This window comes from Equus quagga, chromosome 14 (assembly GCF_021613505.1).
Source record: "Equus quagga isolate Etosha38 chromosome 14, UCLA_HA_Equagga_1.0, whole genome shotgun sequence".
Lineage (NCBI taxonomy): Eukaryota > Metazoa > Chordata > Mammalia > Perissodactyla > Equidae > Equus > Equus quagga.
This window is the reverse complement of record NC_060280.1, coordinates 25,900,931-25,917,788: the sequence shown is the minus strand read 5'-3', so window position 1 is coordinate 25,917,788 and position 16,858 is coordinate 25,900,931. Positions and strand designations below refer to the sequence as shown.

Genomic DNA, 16,858 nt, shown 5'->3' with positions numbered 1-16,858 from the left:
CAACTTCCTTTATGGAGGGATTGTGTATGGAGGCAGTCTTCCTTCTTTCTACAGTTTCCCTGGAGGGCACAATGCAAGTAGTGAGTCTTCTCTACATGTCAGAAGGAAGCTCAGCAATCATGGATCTCTGGACCTGGAGCCCCCAGTGAGTCCAGCCATTCCTCACAGTGTGTTGCCTTGGCTTCCAGCTTCTTAGAACCTCTGTGAGTCCTACCCCTCTCTGGAAAGGGCAGAGATGTCTGGTACAAAGGGAACCACTCACCATGGTCTCTGCTGTATCTCTGACCGAGCCTGCACATGACCATAAGCAGCTCTGCCTGGCTCCTGGGATTCAGCCTTTAGCAGACACCATGGATTAGGTCCTATTTAAACACCTCCTAAGGTCTATCCCTTCCCTTCCCCCAAGCATTAATTCTCTCCCTCCTCTTAAACCTCACTGCCTCACACACACACTAGCTTCCTCTGAGACTGGAGACCAGAGCTGGAAGCATTAACCCCTAACTTTCCTCTCTCCTCTGTATACACAAAAGCAAAGGCAGGAAATTTGAATGATTTCTCAAGAATTTGTGTTGCTGAGATTACACGAGTGTGAGTTTATCTCTATGCATGTAGTTTTTGTTCATCAGAATGTGTCAATTTACAATTGAAGGGATATTTTGTGCAATGTGAAAATATGTTGATAGGTTATGTATGTTAATGTGTCTATCTGAGAGATATGTTAATAAACATGTTTTGGGGGCTGGATTCGCATGTGAATGTGAGTGTGTATAATCTTGTGTGTATGTGCAAGTATGAATAATAATTTGCATTAAATACACATATTTAGTGTGGTAGCGTGGCTCTGTGAGTGCAAGGCCACTAAATACACATGCTTTCCAAGGAGCTCCAAAGCTGATAGTGTGCGATTACGTAGCAGTGTGCAACCTGAACAGTTAAAGCCTATGCATAGCTTCTACTCTCTCAATCCCTATATAGGGCCCAGCTGGCACTTTTATTTATTTTTTTTCAGCATTCCCTGATATAGGAGATGTCAAAAGAAGATTTGAGCTAGATGTATTTAAAAACAGAAAGTAAAGATTTATTTGCAAAGAGTGCAAAGCAGTAAGATTTCAGAAGTTATGCCTCACAAAATCCAAAACCCAACATACATTTTTAGGGAAACAACACAAAAAGTGACCAAGGTTATCAGGTTTACATTAATCTCTTTATGGTAGAGTGAAATCAACATATTCACAAAGCTTGTTATTTATTTTAAGATATCACCATAACAAAAATCAGGGACACATATGCTATGGTTGGGGAGTACAGGTTTACAAGAGATATTCTACATTTTACTATTTTGGTGATCAGGCTGACTTTGTAATTTTGTGTTTATCTCAGGTTGCAAATTATTTTTCTTCTTCTGCTTCTTTTAGCTGGAGTACATGAAGCACTCAATGTAATGAATGTAGAAGAAAGCATCAGGTCCTTCTTTTTTTTTTTCCCCATAGAGGAACTTTTGTCCCCAAACAGAATGCGACATCTAAGGATAGGACCTGAGTTTCCTCATCTCCTGGGTCTTCCACAGTGCCAAATCCCATGGTGATTCCAAGCAGAGGTGACACACAGGCTCTTGTGGAAGTTACTTGTTAGGCCAACCACACTATTTTTCAAGTTAGGTGGGCATGACTTGCTTAAATGAGTGTATAGTAGAAAGATCAGTCCTTCTCTAATTGAGCCACCTACAAGCGCCTCATGGTTTGTGTCTTTCAAAAGCTGGTACCCCTGCAGGATGCGTTGAGGACTTAGACATCTGGTTTATAGCCCCACTCTGAACCTACGTTTCCATTCGAATGTGTAAATATTTCTTGGAAGTGTTGAGAGCCCAGTTGAGGTTGGTTACCATAAACTTCTAGCTATACCAATCTGTGTGTTATGTTTTGTAGGGTTGCTAAGGCAGAGCCAGAGAAAGATGCTTGCAAAGGAAGTTTTGATGAAAGAATATTTTGTTGAGGATATTCAAGTGAGAATCCTGAGACACTTCAGTTTATCTATGTAGAAAGCTCATCCAAATCCGTAGGCTCATATTCCTTATACCCGCACTTATGCTGATCTTTGTCCCCACGGTACCTCAGTCACTCATGTGTGGACATCACTAGGACCTTGTCAAAGCGCAGAGCTACTCAACCTCTGAATTCTGGAGATTTCCACTCTAACATAGCATCTTATCTTTTTCGTTCTTCCATTCATTCAATATTTTCTACATTCACAATTCCTTTAAACTCTCTGTATTTTTGAAAAAATTCTTTCAACTTTCTTTTCTTTGACAGTTCTTTTCTGTAAATTCTAGTCCTTGTAGTCCATCATTTTAGTCATACTCATGTGAATAACCTCAACAAATATTTATCCTTCACAGCTATCTTCCATAAAGTTATTGCCTCCTGTTACCCTTGTACCACTGAGCAGCTGCTAGAAACAATATCCCGATAAACAGTAAGACAGTGATTAGATCAGGGCCACCTCAAGTTCATGGTAACCAACTTTACCTGGACTTTCAAACTAACCCAAAATATTTTTACATTTCTCTCCCTTTAATTGTGCACGGACATGATGTTAGAACATTATAATAACTCACCTCTCTAGCTAACTATATTATTCAGACTCTGTCCTCTAAGTTACAGAAATGATCTCCTCTTGCTTTCTCTATCACATCCAGAAGCAGAACTTCCAACCACGATGTTGAAGATTAAACCTCCTTCTTTGGAACTGCAAAAGTGTAATGTGGGATGGCTTTTTCCTATCTCATTTCTTCTTAATCACTTAAGTAAGCTGCTATCGCCATCATTCTTTCCACCATCCAGGGCTCATTACCACATTTAAATAAAGAAATCAAATCTGGTTAGTTGGGAAATATCTAGGTCTATGCTTGCTGATGTCAATATTGTAGTGAAGGGTCTATACACTGCAAAAAGACAAGAAAATGTATGTGCATTGATTGGACAATTGTTATGGGTTGAATTGTGTCCCCCTAAAGATTCTGTGCCCATTGCCAATGTGTGTAGGGGATTATTTTTGGGTTCCTGGGTTCAATTCCAATGTATGTGTTGGGGTAGGGCTTCCCATACAATACCAAGCAATTCTCCGACACCAGGGTTTCTGAGAATTCAGCTCAATTCTGACACTATCTACCTGAAGATAGTGTCAGATTCCACAGTTTGAGGACTCAGTCCTACCAGACTGCACCCTTCCACACACACATCAGACAGCAGTTGCAAGCCCAGGCAATCATTTGTGCTTTTGATCAATTGGATACAAGTTGGAAGGTCCGATGACCCCCTCTAACTCAGCATGCCAATCACAAGTCCAGGTTGTTACCTGTACTTTTAACTGACTACCTACAAACTGGAGGTTCCTATGATCCTTCATCGGGGTTGATTAATTCACTAGTACAGATCACAAAACTCGGAGAAAAATTTACGTACTAAATCACCAGTTTATTATAAATTGTTGTAACTCAGTGACATCCAGATGGAAAATGCATAGGGCAAAGTATGGGGGAAGGACCTGGAGCTTCCATGGTCTCCCCTGTACCCCATTCTCTGAGCACTTCCATTTGTCCATCAACCCAGAAGCTCTCTGAACCCTATCCTTTTTGTTTTTTATGGAGGCTTCATCATACAGTCATGACTGATTAAATCGTCAGCCATTGGCCATTGATTCAACTTCCAGCCCTCTCCCCTCCCCAGAGGTTGTGGGGGTAGGACTGAAAATTCCAATCCTCTAATCACATGGTTGGTTCCCCTAGCAACCAGCCCCCATGCTTAGGTTTTCTAAGGGCTTTCCAAAAGAGACACTTTTTGCTCTTCTCATAAAAAATTACAAGGGTTTTAGGAGCTCTGTGTCAGGAATGGGATGAAAAACCAAAGGTATGCTTATTATTATTAATCACAATGTCATAGGGATTTCCCCAACACTACCCAGCAATTCTTGGACACCAGCTGGGTGTCCTACATTTCAACTCAATTTGACACTATTTATTTCAAGATAACATCAGATTCCACAGGTTTAAGACTCAGTCTTACAAAACTGTCCCCTCTCACACATACTTCAGCGGGCTATCACAAGTCCAGGTCCTTACCTGTACTTCTGATTGACTGGCTATGAATCAGAAGTTCCAAATACCCTCTCCTTGGATTTGATTATGTTGCAAGAGTGGCTCAAAGGGCTCAGGAAACCCATTTAAGCACTAGACGATAAGTTCATTAGAAAGGGTACAAATCAACAGCCAGATAAAGGGATACATAAGGTGAGGTCTCAAGCAAAAACTGAAAGTTCCAACCCTCTATTTATGATTGTTTCCCTGATCACCAGCCCCCATCCTAAGTGCTTTCCAAAAGTCACCTCATTAACTACAACCAAGTCATGGAAGAAAGGGGCTTCTTTGAATAATAAGACACACAATTTGACTTTTCTGGTTCTGAAGCAATTTCAGGAACTAAGGACAAGAGATTAAATGTTATAAAAATGAGGCTCCCATTGATCTTATGACTCAGGAAATTACAAGGATATTGGAAGTGTTGATATATATTTTTTAAGATTGACACCTGAGCTAACATCTGTTGTCAACTTTTTTCCCTTCTTCTCCCCAAAGCCCCCCAGTATATAGTTATAGATTTTAGTTGTAAGTCCTTCTGGTTGTGCCATGTAGGATGCTGCCTCAGCATAGCCTGATGAATGATGCCATGTCCATGCTCAGGATCCGAACAGGCCAAACCCTGGGCCTTATCAGAGTGTGCAAACTTAACCACTCAGCTATGGGGCCAGCCCCAGAAGTGTTGATCTTTAACAAATCCAGTTACTTCTCTAACAAAAATGGGTTTATTCTGAGCCAGCCCTGATGGCCTGGTTTTTAAAATTCAGTGCTCTCACTCCTTTGGTGGCGTGGGGTTCATTTCCTGGTCAGGAAAGCACACTACCCATTTCTCAGTTGCCATGCTGTGGTGGTGGCTCACATAGAAGAATATTAAGGACCTATAACTAAGATATAAAACTACACACCAGGGCTTTGGGGAGAAAGAAAAAAAGAGGAAGATTGGCAACAGATGTAAGCTCAGAGCAAATCTTTCCCTGAAAATAAAAAAAAAAAAAAAAGGGTTTATTCAGGATCTGCAATGAATTGTGATTCCAGGTCTATAACCATGGCCAGCCACTAGTCCTCCAGTAGCAAGTGAGGAGAGACTTTTATAGAGGGGAAGAGGAAGTTGGAGGGCTATTGTAAACAAAGAGTTCGAGGTGTAGTGGCGTTTCATTGGCTCAGTTGTGACAGTCTCTCATTGGTGAGCTTCTTGCCTGTCAGGAAGAGGAAGTCTTTCTTCTTCCTGTTGGGCTCTGCAATCATCAGAAGACATGAGAGCTCCCCTTTCTGGCTCCCCAACTCCAATTCAATGAGGTTTGTGTTTATCAATTTGACAGAAGCTATGAGCCAGGAGCTGTGGACAAAGACAAAACATAAGTGAGAAATGACAATATCGCAATTTCCCCAAAATTCATCTGTTAAAGTTCTAATCCCCTAGTACTTCAGAATGTGGCCTCATTTGGAAATACGGTCATTGTAGATGTAATTAGTTAAGATGAGATTGTACTGAAGTAGAGTGGGTCCCTATTCTAATATGACTGGTGTCCTTATAAAAAGGGGAAATTTGGACACAGAGATATGCACACAGAGAGAATGCCAATGTGGACATGAAGGCAGAGATCAAGGCAATGTGTCTACAAGCCAAGGTTTCCAGCAAACCACAGGAAGCTAGGAAAGAGGCAAGGAACCGAACTCCTTAACAGCCAACAGAAGGAAGCAACCCTGCTGATACCTCAATCTCAGACTTCTAAGCTCCAGAACTATGGTGCATATATTTCTGTTGTTTAAGCCATTCATTTTGTGGTACTTTGTTATGGCAGCTTCAGCAAACTAATACAACAATAAATGCATTTCTATTCCTTATTCTAAATCTTCATCTTCAAATCATTATACTTCACATGAGCCAGTAAATTGTTAATAATAGTTCTAATGAAATGATATGTCTAGACAGAGACCCTATACAACATATTTGCCTCATTTTACAAATACCCTGTAGGTGGCCTTGTACATTATTGAAAAAATTATAAAGAGAGCAGAAAATCCCTAAACACAATTAATTGATTTTAAGCAGACATCAATGCACTTCAGTGACAGAAAAATGCCTTTATGGTACTAGAACAATTGGATATCTGTGTGTAAAGCAAAATGATCCTGAACTGCTACCTGAATATAAAAATTATTTATTTGAGATGTAACCTAAACCTCAACTTGAAAGCTAAAACTATACAGATTCTTAAAAAAATAAGATAATATTGTCATGAACTTGAGGAAAGCAGAGCTTTGTTAGACAGGACACAAAAGGCATTAGTCACAGAATAAAAAAATATCAACAACTGAACTTATTAAAAAAAACCCAACAATAATCTACTACAAAAGATACCATTACTAAAGTGAATAGGTAAGCCACAGGTGAAGAACATATTCACAATGGAAATATCAGAAAAGTAAAGTCCACAATCATTAACAGGAAGACAGACAGCTCATTAAAAGTTAAAGCAAATGGTTTAAAGAGGCACTTCATAAATGGAGGTAAATGAATGGCTAATACACATATGAGAAGGTGCTTAACATTATCATTCATTAGGGAAATGAAAATTCAAACCACATTATGATGCCAATGTAAATTCATTAGAATAACTAAAATTGAATACATTGACTATGCTAAATATCTGCCAAAGTGTGGGTCAATTGGAGCACTCATACACGGAGTACAGCCACATCAGCGATCTTTTTTGCAATTCTTGATAAAGATAAGCATCTTTTTGGACCAAGTAGTTCCACTTTAAATTGCATACTCCAAAGAAGTGGTCTATATTTACACCAAAAATGTCAAGAGATTTTATAGTAGCTATAGGAAAAAAAGCTAAAGTGGGGAAACAACCCAAATATCTGTCAATATCTGTCAATAGAGGTAAGTTAAATTTTGCAGCACTCATCCAATAAAAACTACAAAGCAAAGAAGCAAAAGAAGGGAAAAGAATAAGGAACTGTAAAAAAGTATATATAAAACTATATATATATTTTTATATAAAAAGTATATATAATATGTATATATATACACAACATATATTGCACTATATATATATATATATATATATATAGTGCAATTTCAAATGACCAAGGATAAAGAGTAGGGACTAATGCTTTAAAATAGGGAAAAGATGACCTGCAAAGGAAAGCCAATAAGTTTAGTTTTAGTCTACACAAGTCTAGTAAAGAAAGGGTGAGATTTGTTTAATAGGTTCTATAAGCCAGCTTCTACTCTAAATGTTTTAAAACCACATAGTTACATAGTCTCTACAAACCCAGGAAATGGATATCAACATCCTCATTTTAGAGGTAAAGAACCAAAGGCATAGAGAGGTTAAGGTGTTACAGTGTAGACATATAGAACCAGAGTTTTATCCCTAGTATTATTCACTATATTAAACTAAATCTTCAAGTGTTTAGAGACGATTATTTAAAAGCTAACTATTCTATATACAGTCAATCTATCAATAAAGTTTAAGAGAAAAAAAGAGTGGTTTTACACAGGTAGGAACAAACAGAGAATGTATAATTTATGCATCATATCCACTTTTTTTCAGAAAAACTGGATTATGTGTTTTGGCAAAATGAAATGGATATTCAATATAGTTCAAGAATTTATAACCAAGTATGAGTGGAAATTCCTCAGGGGAGCCACATAAAGGAATCTCAGAAAAGAAAACATTCGACATGCTCTGAAAATGCAGACTGTATTAAAGCCTTGCACAAAATATGGCCTCAGAGCAGAAGTGGCGTCAGAAGTTCAGAACTCAGGCCCCACCCCAGACCTAATGAATCAAAATTTTCATTTCAATGAGATCTTGAGGATATTTATATACTTATTAAACTCTGCAAACATTTAATTACCATTATGAATAAATAGTGATAAGTCGTTCGTGAGATGATGAAGAAAGCTTGTCTTTGTCCTGCTAGCAGGCAAAAATGAAAGATAATTTGAACTCCAGAGAAAACAGAAACTTGTCCCAGGAAATCATGGTCCACTATAAATTAAACAGAAATTTGACATAAATACTGGCAACTGAATCAATGTAAAAGGAAAAAAATTAATTTTATTTTGGAGACTGGATGCCTCCTTTTCTAGAGATATGTATTTAGTGATATAGGATATGTCATTGTTTTTCTGGTCACACCATGTATTCAGGATTCTGTGTGATTAAATAATTTTTATTTAATCATATTTCAGTCAAAATGTATTTGCTTTAAAGTTCAAACAACTAAAACGTGAATATGTAATATTTAATCATAGCTACAGGGCCATATGTACGTTTATATATCTTATTCAGGGAAATATGCTCTAGGTGACTAAAGATGAAGATGGAGAAAGAAGAGAAGTGAAGTATAAGGACATCTCTTGTGTGCACCCTATTAAGCAGTGAATAGAATATAAAGTTAATGGAGAAAAAAAGAATGTTTATATTCATTGAAGAATATTATAGAGATAATAAAATAATTAAAAGGGAGATGGTAAACATATCGTTTAGACCTGCTTTCAGTCTAACAGTGTAGAATTTCTATTCCTCTCACCTAGAATCACACTGCTCATCTGATTATATTATCTCCAAGCCCTAAGGGTCTCTTGGCAGCAGGGCTGGGTTACATGCTGGGCTCCTTATAGAAGGCAAGGTCCGGGAGCCACCTACATATACACTTGGCTGGGCAGAGAGTAGAAAGAACAGCTCTCCCTCTGTTGGGAGTCCGGAAAGAGGCTAGGACCAGCTAGAGCCAAGAAGAGGGACTGTTGAGAGCTAACCTGGAGGCCAAGGGATAGAGGCTGGGAAGGAAAAGGGGTGGGGAGGCAGGTACTTAGAGGCAAAGGACAGCAAATCAGAGAGAAAAGAGTAGAGATATTGGAAAGAGGGGCTCAGAGCGACAGGCTTAAGCTGAAGGTTGTGGTAGTTAAGTGAGAAAACAGCAAAAAGTTTTCATCTTTACTATTCTCCTGGGCCAGAATAATACATTCCTATATCTACCATTTCCTTCATGACCAAAACTTCTGGACACAGACATCTATTTACTGTTATTGCTCCTCTTCCCAACTAGCTCACCATCTATCACATTTCAGACCTTCACCAAACAGAAACGTAATCTAGGTTAAAGCAGATGCAGCTGCATTCTTTTGTCTTGGCCTTCTAATGCATAAATGACGTGCTGCACTTATTTTGTTTATACATTTCTTTTGCAATTAGTTGTATTTAAGTTTGATGCATTGTTCTGTATCAATATTTTACTTAATGGCTTTAATTTCATCTTACTTAAGAAAGCATTCCCTAAAAAAGTCATAAATGTATTTTCATTTATTTATTCTAATGTTGTTATAGCTTGTCTTGAAATTCTTAATGCAAATACTGAGATGCGTAAAATAGGGATCTTTTTATATTTTTTACAAATCATTAGTAAACTCTCCACACATCATTTATCACATATCTGTTCTTTTGCTAATGTTATAAGATGCCGTTGTTATCATATTCTTTATCCTTATTTATACATTTTTTAAATAGTATTTCTTTCTGAGGATATATATTTTTAAACCTTTAACTATTGCATTTTGTTGATTACAATAGCTTTGTATTAACTTTTGTCAGATGAAATGACATCCTCTCTCTCTGTCGTTTTCAATATTATACTAAACAGATTTGCACATTTATAGTACCTAATATATTTTAGGATCCGTCTGTCACTATCCATTGAAAACTCTTCGTGTTTTTGGTTGATAAGGCTTTGAATATAGGAGTGTTAGTGGGAGAATTCACATCTTGTCACTATTGAATATTTATTCCTATCTTTAGGAGAGGACAAAAGGACCCATAAGCTTTATACTGAATATATAGGAAGAATAACAATTATAGGGAGAAATGATCAACTTCCTTTTGCACATAATAATTTGATTTACTGGTTAGAAACCCATATGGCAATGTCCAGAAGGAAGTTCTGTCTTCAGGAACCTGGAAACCAGAGCTGGCTTTCAGATATTTATTTGAAATTTGTCATTAAATAGGTGAAAGATGAAGCTGTAAAAATGGACAAGATAATTTTTTTAATGACCTGAGAATGGGCAAAGTGTAGATCTCCAAAGGATACCATATTTAAGGTTCTTGGGCGAAAAAAAGTCAGAGAAAAAAATTAGTGAGTGCTGGGAGAAAAATATTAGGGACTAACGCCATCCAATACACGGGAGAAAACATTTCCAGGAAGAAAGTATCATCAGCATAATACATAAGTGATGGATAAATAAAGTGTCTCTAAATGAGTCAATTGAATTTGGCAGTTCTAATTGGTGCTATTTTCTGTGGTAGGTGTATCCTTGACATCTGGGCCCTTTGCACACAGACCATTAATGGTGAGATAGATTCCTTTCCTGAGAAGCCTAAAGAGCTTTGTATCTGTACAATTCACATGGAATTAAGATCTGAAACTTAGGACTCTACTCCAAAGATGGCCCCTTGACTATAATGCGTCTCCTAAAGTACACATCTGAAAAACGTGTGTCAGGGTTGTTTGTCAAACTGGTTTAGAGCTTCCTTCTATGCATTCTTCAGCCTTATGGAATGAAGATATTGGGGTCATATATGCAGGTTGCAACCTCCAATCTTCTATTGCCTCACTGCAAAATTTGGGGCATATTACTTAATCACTTTAATCATGTTTTCCCATATGTATATTAGGAATAACATTTTTTTCTGCTTCATTGGGTAGTTATGAGTATTGAATGGGATTATGGATACGAAGTTGATTGCATCTGGCAAATGGTATATGTTCAAGAAATGTTGGCTGTTATGGTTCTTTGTGTTTTAGCAGTAGCCTGTGTGACTATTCACTGAAACGTAATGCTTGCTGCACTTTGTTACAATAATGGCAACGTTTGCCTTTCTGCCTGCCTTTCTCCCTTCCTTGCTTCTTTATTTTTTTCCTTTCCTTATTCCTTTCCTCCTTCTTTCCTTCCTCCCTCCCTCCCTCCCTCTTCTCTCTTTGTTTCTTTTCTCCATCTTTGTTATATAATATGTGGTTTTTCTCAACAGTTGGGCATTTCCTAGTAAAGATAAACTTGGAAGATTATTTAATTGTTGAGTCTTAGTTTCCTTGTGTGCAAAATGCATAGATGACTCCCTACCTTCTAGAGTTGTTGTATGGATAAAATTACATAATGCATATGAATGTCAGTAACACATGGAACTCTCAACAAATGGGAGCTATTCTTATTTTTCATATGAGGGTTTGGGCAACCTTGTCATCATGTATATAAACATCTGTGTCTTGAGTATGTCTTGGTCATTCTTCTGGATATATCTCAGGAAAACCTAATAATAGCCATATTTTAAAGGTGACTTCATTTTTATGGCTTTTTTCTAGACTCAATAATTTATTTCCAAAAATTACTGGAAACCAGATTTCTTACCATATTGTTTACATATTCTACTGGAGACTCTATAGTCAAGGTGATTTAATTTTGATGTTTGTTGCCACTAAAGAGAATTACAGATCTAAGAAATTTTGATTTGGAATTAATCAGGGAATCCTCTCGTCTCAACAAAAGAAAATACTGAGGGGCAGGGAAAGAAGCTTGCAGCTCTCGAAAACTCAGAAAATTCTAAAGTTCTTGGAGATTCAGCAAATCTCAGAGTGCTGGAAACATATTCTACATGACAAGCTATTTATTCAGCATTTGTCATGTTTAATTGTTCAAATATCCCTTTCTTCACAGTCCCTCATTATGTTGGTCCTCAATAACACCAATGCTCAGCTACTGACCTTCCTCTGAGAGCAGCCTCGGTCTGGATCTCCATGTTTTTTTGTCTCCTGTATGTTATTGTCCTTTCTGGGAACAGCTCCATCCTGATTGTGATCCTCCGTGAGCAGAGCCTCCATGAGCCCATGTGTTATTTCCTCTCTGTACTTTCAGCCACAGACCTGACCTTGTCCCTGTGCACAATTTCCACTACTCTTTGGCGTCTCCTGGTTTGAAGCCTAAGAGTCTCCTTAAATGCCTGCATTGCCCAGATGTTCTTTCTCCATGGATTTACTTTCACGGTGTTTGGGGTTCTGCTATCCATGGTCTTAGATCATTTTGTGGCTATCTGTGATGCAATGAGATACACCGCCATCGTCACCAATGCCAGGATTGCCCAGATTGGGGTGAGCATGTTGATAGGGTATGTTGCTGAGATGTTACCAGTTGTGCTCTTTGTCAAGAGGCTATCCTTCTATGGTCCTTTCACCTTATAACTGCTATCGTATTGATCTCCTTCAGCTCTCATGCACAGACAACAGAATCAACAGCATCCTTGGTCTGATTGAACCATTCTCCATGACAGCGGTGCAACTTGCTCTCCTATGTCCTGATCATCCATCCGATCTGTCCTCAGCATTGCTTCTTCAGAGGGGCAGCAGAAAGCCTTCAACATCTGCATATCTCAGATCAGTGCTATTGCCATCTGTTACATCCCTCTTATCAGCTTGCTTCTTGTCCATCGCCATGGCCATTCAGCACCTACATTTGTTCATGCCATCACGGCCAATGTTTTCCTGCTCATGCCTCCTGTGCTCAGCCCTATCATCTACAGTTTGAAAAGTAACCACATTCAGAAGGCTATTGTCCAGGACTTAAGTCAGCGGTGGCTCCAAATCTAATCATTAGTTATCTCAGAGTAGAGATAAAGCCACTTATGAATGAATGGTTTGGTAGAATGTATTAATTGTCCCCAAAATGCCTACATATGCTTCCAACAGTCCAAACTATGCAACTTATAGGTTTTATATTTGCTTAGTTAGTTTCCTTGTCAGAGTCCATATTAATACCACTTAAATTTTGGTTTTGTTTTCAAGATAAAGTGAGATAACATATGTAAACAACTATTTATATTTGCAAGTAGTACAAGACCTATATAAAATACTCATTCAGACATTTCATACAGTTCTGAAAGTCCAGATTTAATGTAGGAAATTTTGTTAATAAGACAGTTGTACTTTTCTGAATGATACATAAAAAACACTTCAATTAGTTGTATTTTTTTTCTTTAAAACTGTCAATTCTCTGCATGCTTCCTAACTAGCCATACTATAGAGTGAATGGTAAAATGCACATCAATAATACCACATTAGATCTCATGTAAGTAATTTTGGAAGGGTCAATTCCTACAAGGAGCTCTGGGTTTTTAAAAGTTTATTCATCCCCCATCCCCACTTTCTGGTTTTGCTGTACATCCTGGCTTAGAAATAAACCCAAGGATATAATTTAGATTATTTTTATTCTGTTTCTTCCTCTACAGGATGTCACTGGACAATTACAGCTACTTGTACATATGCACCTGCAGTGGTGCAAAGGCCTGTACAAAACATCAGGGTTGGTATCTTGAGGGCTTCCAGAAACTAGAGAATCACAAATCTTTTCCATGATGGTCCATACTTAAGACAGACACATTGAGATACGGAACCTAAAGACTGAAACTCCAGCTTTATTTGGGATGAAGATGAGGTGAAGGCTGTGTTCTTCTATGTCAGGAATTGTACCTCCTTGAGACTTTCTATTTTACCTCCTCTAGCCCTGGGAGTTCGAGGCTCAGAAGATAGAATAGGGTAGTCAGTGACTCCAGGATTAGCAGCCTGAGAATCAACATTAAAACACACAATCAGATCCTTAGAGTATAGAGGAGCAACTGTGATAGCAGCAGATTTTTTCGGGTGGTGTGAGAATAGAGAGGAGGGGTTTTTAGGATGAAGTATGAACTTTTTATCTCTATAACGCTCACTAAGCACAGTACTGGCACACAGTAAGTGATGAAGGAATGCTTGTTGAATGTGAGTATGAAATGCCATCATACTGATGACACTGTGTTTGGCCCTGTGCTGAGTAGACAATACTGATGAAGGATTCCTCTTTTGTAATTACTCTAGAACTCAGCCCTGAGAACATGGTTTGACTCTGAGTAACATTTAAAAACCAGGAGAAGCTGACCTGCCAGGGACTGCTTTTGTGAAGTTCTTTCTGGCCTTTCTTAGTCACTATGTCACATTAGAGATGTGCATTACTTGAGAGGAGAGAGCCACTGTAATGACTGTTCATCTTACAAGTGGGAAAATGAGTCCCTCCCTCCAGGTGCTCACTTGATAGCTTTTGCAAATGACCATAGACAAGCTTGTGTTTAGTTACAAATTTGATGACCTGGACCTACTGGTTTTTTAGGTTGTAATGAAGGTAATCATCTATTTTAATTGATTTAGAATACTTTCGGATGCCTGTGATCATGATAGAGCTGCGTAGCTTAAGTAATTAATTTTTATATTGGAGCTTTAATTCTAGGTAATAGCTAATTATCTCATGCTAATTATCTCATAATTATTATTACTATCTCATGCTAATTAGATGCCCTGATTGCCGGCTTCTCTAGTTTTCCACTCTATCTCCTTCTTACACAATACTTGGTGCAAAGTAATTGTTAAATAGATATTTCTTGAATAGAAATTTAAAATGTTTCAAATAGTTTATACTTGTTAATAAAAAGGAGTCATGGAAAATTTTCACTTATAATAACAAATTTAGCTTATTTGAGAAACAACATCCTTCAAAATTTCCATGGAAATAATGAAAGGAACCCTTACAACTGAGCAGTCTGGAATCCAGTTTTGGAGGAAGGAGGCAAAAATGATCCTACAAATGCCACCTTGTGTTCAGTAGTGGAATTGTTGGGACAATAGTATCAGGGACAGGTATAAATTCAATCATTTACTCATGTAACTAGAGTTTTTTTGTAGTGAACTAGGTTTGGGGATAGAATAATGAACAATTATGAGATACTTTATGGAATTTATATTCAGGTCAGAGGAACAGATTATAATAAGTAACTTAAATAATTACATGTTGTGTTAAGATATGGAGGAAATTAAATCTTTTTGCTGAAATAAAATTTTAGGAGGCAGGATTTGGTTGAGATATGTAGGTTGGGTTACACATTGCCGATAAAGTGGTATTAGTTGAGACATGAAGGATGATGTGAGGGAGACAGAATGTCCTAGAAAAGAACAGTGAGGGGAATTGGGATGATAAGAGCAAAGCCCTAAGACAGAGAAGAGGTTGATGTGTCTGGAAGCAAAAGAAGGCTAGAAAGGCTGAAGCAAAGGAGAAAGGTAACAATGGACCAATTGACGCATGTTAAAGAAGCATACTATACTACTCAGCAATAATAGGAAATGAACTACTCATACATGTAACAGTATGGATGAATCTGAAAAACCTTATACTGAGTGAACCACACCAGACTCAAAGAATGAACCATTTATTCTTTTATTTATATAAAGTTCTAGTGAGAGAAAAATTAATCTATAGTGAAAGAAATCAGATCAGGGTTTGCCTGATTGGGTTAGAAAGGATGTGGTTGACAATAAAAAGGCAGGAGAAGTCTTCATGAAGTGATGGAAATGTTCTATACCTTAGTTGGCCTGATAGCTACACAGGCATTTACGTGTCAGAGAGCCTTAAACTGTGTATTAAAATACTTGCATTTTATGGTCACAAGTTATACAGCAGTAAAGCTAATTTTAAAAAGAAAAAAGAGACAGCCACAAATATTACTTGATATGCTGATATGGGGATCACAGGCCCATAAAATTCTCAAAATTGGAAATTATGAAAATACTCCTTCAGAATACCCATTTGTTTCTGAGGGGCTCTTTTAGAATCTAATAGCTGTTTCTGAGAGAAGGAAACATGTTCCCGATTCTTCTTAGAGCACCTTCATCTGCTGTTACTTTCAGTAACTTAAGAGATTGATTCTAAAACTTTCTTCACTATTGTTTGACTTTGCAGGGAAGGTGGTGAATGAGGATAAAAATACAAATGCAATGATTGTGATGGCTATGTTTATTACCTTGCTTGTGGTGATGGTATCATGAGTGTATGCACATGTCCAACCTCATCAAAATTATGCATTAAATATGTGCGACATTCTGTATGCCAAGAAGACCTCGATGAAGTTGAAAAATAATAAAAAAGGAAATGTAGTTTTATGAAATTAATTTTTTACTTTAAAGAAAATTGAATATTAAATATTATTAAAATTTCCAGTGACTTTCTCACTATCTTTAACTGTGCATAACCTATCTTCAGAAGAAAATTTTCTTCCTCATTCTTTTCCAAAACTTCTTCAGTCTGAAATTCATTGTCATCAGGGAATCACCAAATTTTGGAAAGAGAGACCCACACTCAGCAAACATAATCCTCGTTGTTAGCAGTCTGAGACGCCGTGTGTCTGGCTGAAATTTTACATCTAGATTCTCAAGTTTTTCTGGAACTTACTTTATTCCAGAGTCCCCCATCCTCTCAGATTGCCAACTCCACTCCCCTAGGCTTTGGCACTGAAAAAACCTTTTCTGGACACTTCTGCTGTTGTTTCAATTACTTTTTTCTCATATTAAAATTAAAATTCATCAATCGAGAATAATTTTTAAAAATACATAAAGGTGTAAAAAGAAAATTAAAATACCACAAATCTCATTATTCTCAGTAGCTATTATTAGTAATTAGATGTGTTTCCAGAATCTTTTTCTATGCATATTTCATTCTTTCTAGAATTGTTTACTTTTTAATTTAATATTATATTTGGATCATTTTTCAAATCCTTACGTACTCTTCACAAATGCATTAGTTACATGATAACATGATATTGAACTGCGCATTGCATCACCCAGTTTCTTATAGGTCAATAT

At 37.4% G+C, this 16,858-nt stretch overlaps 1 protein-coding gene and 1 pseudogene across 1 annotated transcript in view; one reads left to right on the top strand and one right to left on the bottom strand.

The window, feature by feature from the left end:
* Positions 1-299, bottom strand: part of LOC124225532 (olfactory receptor 52R1-like) — an 800-nt gene extending 501 nt beyond the window's left edge. The window contains exon 1 of the mRNA XM_046638216.1: positions 263-299. Coding sequence (XP_046494172.1) covers positions 263-299 — 37 coding nt within the window. The remainder of the gene's footprint in view (positions 1-262) is intronic.
* An 11,571-nt stretch (positions 300-11,870) lies between these two features.
* Positions 11,871-12,787, top strand: LOC124225754 (olfactory receptor 51F2-like; annotated as a pseudogene).
* Positions 12,788-16,858: the final 4,071 nt, after the last annotated feature.